This window comes from Xenopus tropicalis, unplaced genomic scaffold (assembly GCF_000004195.4).
Source record: "Xenopus tropicalis strain Nigerian unplaced genomic scaffold, UCB_Xtro_10.0 Sca63, whole genome shotgun sequence".
Taxonomy (NCBI): domain Eukaryota; kingdom Metazoa; phylum Chordata; class Amphibia; order Anura; family Pipidae; genus Xenopus; species Xenopus tropicalis.
This window is the reverse complement of record NW_022279409.1, coordinates 1-5152: the sequence shown is the minus strand read 5'-3', so window position 1 is coordinate 5152 and position 5152 is coordinate 1. Positions and strand designations below refer to the sequence as shown.

General features: G+C 49.5%; 1 protein-coding gene across 1 annotated transcript; it reads left to right on the top strand.

Moving 5' to 3' along the window:
• Positions 1-582: 582 nt before the first annotated feature.
• Positions 583-4854, top strand: LOC116406511 (EF-hand and coiled-coil domain-containing protein 1-like; the record flags this gene model as incomplete). The annotated part of the gene is given in 5 exon segments (XM_031894921.1): positions 583-1047; positions 1127-1262; positions 1517-1682; positions 2959-3117; positions 4785-4854. Coding segments are annotated over 5 exon segments (643 nt in total), but the record flags the coding sequence as incomplete, so codon positions are not given.
• Between the last annotated feature and the right edge of the window lie 298 nt (positions 4855-5152).

Here is a 5152-nt window from a genome sequence, read left to right as displayed (position 1 = left end):
AGGGTTAAAGGTAAAGGGGGGTGCTGTATTTGTGGGAAATGGGTTCATTTACTGCACTGCTGAGAAAACACTGTGCTCTGCTTATGGCCCCTCCTGCTCCCAGCCCGGGGGTAAATCATGCACAGAAATAGCCCCCTGTCCCCCCCCCCCCCCCCCCGTATACTCCCTATGTACTCTCTACTTTCTCTCTCTAAATACTCTATATTTATTCTCTATATACTGTGTTTATTCTCTACTTACTCTCTATTTACTCTCTATCTATATACTCTGTATATACTCTCTATATAGAATCTATTTAGTCTCTATATACTCTCTACTTACTCTTTACATACTCTCTACTTACTCTCTATTTACTCTCTATATACTCTCTGTCTATATACTCTGTGTATACTCTCTATTTACTCACTATTTATTCTCTGTATACACTCTACTTACTCTCAATATACTCTCTATATACTCTCTACTTTCTCTCTACTTACTCTCAATATACTCTCTACTTACTCTCTATATACTCTCTACTTACTCTCTATATACTCTCTACTTACTCTCTATATACTCTCTACTTACTCTCTATATACTCTCTCTTCACTCTCTCTATACTCTGTATCTACTATATATATACTCTCCCAAAGCCCTTTCCCCCCAGGTTCCCTCGGACATACACGGGCGCTGCTCCTGGGGTCCTGGGCACTGGGGAACTGGCATGCAGGAGATTAAATCGACTGTCATATCAGCTGTGTGCCAGTGCCCAGTGCCCAATGCTGCAGAAATGGAGCATATCCTGCTGTGTGCCTTCTGCACTTCCAACTAGATTGTCAGCTCCTTGCACAAGGATCACATTGTGAGCCCTATTCCTGCCCCCTGATTCACTGGGTCATGGTTAAAGGTTCTGTTTGACTTTCTCCATTTCTCCCTTTGTCCCCCACAGGGCAGAGATGAGGGACCTTGGGCAGAGCGGGCACCGGAGTCGGCCCCTGAGGCTCCATGGCTTTGCCCCCCCGCAGGACCGCTCGTCCCCAACTGGAGATCTGGATAGTGTATTCATAGGTCAGTTCCACCCGTGCATTAGAGGGCAGGGGCACTTACCTGGCGGGGAGACTAATGGCAGGGGGGGCAATTGTTACAGGGGAGGACCAAGTTTTCCGCTCGGTGGAAGGGCAAGCGGCTTCGGATGAGGAAGAGGAGGATTGGGCAGTGGAGCAGCAGCACCCAGCGGGAGTCATGGAGAGGATATTCGGCAGGGGCCCTTGCTGTGCCAGCGGGTAGGTGCCTGTCAGTGCCCCTGGGGTATATTGGGCAGGAGCCCTTGCTGTGCCAGCGGGTGGGTGCCTGTTAGTGCCCCTGGGGTCTCAGGGGAAAGGCTGGAATACAGGGCATTTGAAGATACACATATTTATTAAAGGGGCATTAAGGTATATATGGGGGTGGGGTTTGCCCAGGGGGGCATGGAATGATGGAAGGTGCTGAACCCCCCCCCCCCCCCCAGAATGTGAGTTTTTGCCCAATTCTCTCCCAGGTGCGACGAGCGGATAATAAAGATGTTGGTGGCGCCCCCTGGGGGGTCGGACAGTATCGATTACAGGAATATCACGGTTTTACTGATGGAGAGGATCGACCAACTGACCGGCCAACTCCATGCAAAGGAGCAGGAGAGGCGGAGGCTGGAGACTGACCTGCAGGAGGTAAGTGGCAAATTGTTGGGGTGGGGGGGGATATTTTTCCTATTTTTTTGCCATTATAAAGCAGTAATTTAACAGCTGGAATATTCTCACTGAATGTACCCCCCCCCCCCCCCCAGGGCAATTGGTTCAGAGCTTCATATCTTCCCTTGAACAAACGACCCCTCACTTCTCTAAGCAGCAGCCTTTGAGCAGCTCATTATCAGGGGCTTCCCAATGGACTGGTAATGAGTGTTATCAGCTCCTTCAGGACCAGGAAGTGCTACAGTTGTTTCTGCCACAACTAATAGAAACCGTAGATATTTCTTCATTAAAACAATCGGCAAAAAGTGAGTTCAGCAAATGTGAAATGTCCCTTTACGTTATGGACTCATTGCCCATCCACTATTAATGTTATTTTCCCTCCCACTGTGGGCGTTACAGACATCCTGCTCCTCCCCCTGTAAGCTTCCATCAGAGTATTCTAGCCCCACCCTCTGCTTGAGTTACAGACTTCCTGCTCCACCCCCTGTAAACTACCATAAGAGTATTCTAGCCCCACCCTCTGCACGGACATCCATCTCCACCCCCTGTAAGCTTCCATCAGAGTATTCTAGCCCCACCCTCTGCACAGACATCCTGCTCCACCCCCTGTAAGCTTCCATCAGAGTGTTCTAGCCCCACCCTCTGCTTGAGTTACAGACATCCTGCTCCACCCCCTGTAAACTACCATAAGAGTATTCTAGCCCCACCCTCTGCACGGACATCCTGCTCCACCCCCTGTAAGCTTCCATCAGAGTATTCTAGCCCCACCCTCTGCACAGACATCCTGCACCTCCCCCCTTTAAGTTTCCATCAGAGTATTCTAGCCCCACCCTCTGCACAGACATCCTGCTCCTCCCCCCTTTAAGCTTCCATCAGAGTATTCTAGCCCCACCCTCTGCACGGACATCCTGCTCCACCCCCTGTAAGCTTCCATCAGAGTATTCTAGCCCCACCCTCTGCACAGACATCCTGCTCCTCCCCCCTTTAAGCTTCCATCAGAGTATTTTAGCCCCACCCTCTGCACAGACATCCTGCTCCACCCCCTGTAAGCTTCCATAAGAGTGTTATAGCCCCACCCTTGGCTTGAGTTACAGACTTCCTGCTCCACCCCCTGTAAACTGAGTGTTTTAGTCAGGAGGAAGTGACTGTACGGAGGGTTACTATGTAAGGAACCAGTCAGTCCGAGCAGTACTATGGTTCTGTATTCATGGGTTGAGCCGAGAGATGGTTCTGAGGTCCGTTTGGTTCTGTGCAGATGAAGGAGCCGCTGGTTGAGGAGCTGGAGAAGAAGACGGAGGAAACAGAGTTCCTGAGGGAGGAGCTTCAGATGTTGGAGACAGAGAGGGTCCGGTTGTCCCTTGTGGAGGAGAAACTGCTGGATGTTCTGGAACTGCTGGAAGAGCTCAGGAACCAGGTGAGTCGACCAACTGGCATTGGCTCCGCCTCCTCTGCTTCAGAACCATGAACCCCCCACAAATAAGTGACGGTTGGATCCTGCGGTATCAGCTGAGCCCCTATTAGAAATGACCCCCAGGTTGGGGCAACATCCAGGTTGGGGGCTGTTTGTGGTTCCTAAATGTACAGATTTACCCCGGGGGGGGGGGGGGGCACAGCTCTAGGGGGTTTTATGTTCACTACTCCTCTGGCTGCTAAATGCCCTTCAGCGGGGTAACAGCGGGGGTAACACATTATTGCACCGCCCCATCCAGTTGAGGGGGGGTAGGATCTACTATTTTCCTTAGCAACCGTCAGTGTAACCCCCTGCTAATTGGGGATTAACCCTTCCTCCTCTCCCAGAGATTAATTCATTAATTTTCCCTTCTAGGGATTAACCCTTGCCTTCCCAGAGAATAACCCTTTCCTTTTCCCAGGGATTACCCCTTAACCCTTTCCTCTCCCCGGGATTAACAGTTTCTGTCTCTCAAGAATAAACTCTTTCTGTTTTCTGGGGATTAACCCTTTCCTTCCTCCTGGGGATTAACCCTTTCCTTCCTCCCTGGGATTAATCCTTTCCTTCTCCCGAGGATTAACCTTTTCCTCTCCTGGGGATTAACTCTTTCCTTTTTCAGGGGGGAGATTAAATGGGTTGTTCACCTTTACATGAACTTTTAGTATGAAGAGAGTGATATTCCGAGGCAATTTGCAATTGGTCTTCATTTTTTATTTCAGTTATTTAGCTTTTTGTTCAGCAGCTCCCCTGTTTGGAATTTTAGCAGCTATCTGGTTGCTAGGGTCTTCATTACCTTAGCAACCAGGGAGTGGTGTGAATGAGAGACTGGTATATGAATAGGGGAGGGGCTGAATAGAAAGATAAGGAATAAAAAGTAACAATAACAATAAAACTGGAGCCTCACAGAGCAATAGGGTTTGGCTGCCGGGGTCAGTGACCCCCATTTGAAAGCTGCAAAGAGTCAGAAGAAGAAGGGAAATAGTTCATAAACTATAAAAGATAAACAATGAAGACCAATTGCAAAGTTGCTAGGAATATGACATTCTATAATTCTGAACCACCCCTTTAACCCTTTCCTTCCTTCTGTGGATTAACCCTTTCCTTCTCCCTAGAATTATAATTTTCCCAGGATTAACCCTTTCCGTTTATCAGAGGGGGGGGGGTAATAGTGACACTAATTAGATCAAACCTACAGCAACTCCCAGCATCCCTGACACAGCCCCGCCCCCGCCTAACTGAGGTCCATAACATATCAAAGTGATTATATGCTTGGCCCCTCCCCACGCGCAGGTCCCACGCTCTGTCTGTGCCGCTGGGGCCACATATGGACTTGGAAAAGGGCAGAAAGCGCAAATGAAGTAGAAAAGGGGACTAAGAAATATGATTTGGAGAAATAAGCACCGCCCCTTATCTGTTCATGGCTGTGATGTGAAAATGTCCCACGCAGGCTTCTGTACAGCCCCTTAGTGTAAATAAGGAAATAGCCGCAGCTTGGGGCCCGTGATTTATTACTGGTGAGGGGGGGGGGGGTTGTAGTTTAACAACAACTGTATTCTGATGCCCCAGAGTGCATCATGGGATGTAAAGCCACCAATCATCTTCCCTAACGAATTATCCTTCTTTTTCTGCAGAAAATATCAAAGCGAAACCTGGGAAAGTTACTCCTCAGTACTCTGGAGTCCTGCAGCGAGGCGCAGCCGGGTAAGGGCCCCACTCAACCTTCCTATGCTGATGGTGAGATCCCCTTTCCTCCCCACCCCCAATGTATCACTCATTCCCCCTCTCTTGGTAGGGAACCCCATAACCTGACTGCCCTTACAGTAAGGAACCCCTTCCTATGCTGATGGTGAGATCCCCTTTCCTCCCCACCCCCAATGAATCACTCATTTCCCCTCTCTTGGTAGGGAACCCCATAACCTGACTGCCCTTACAGTAAGGAACCCCTTCCTGTGCTGATGGTGAGATCCCCTTTCCCCCCCACCCCCAATGTATCACTCAT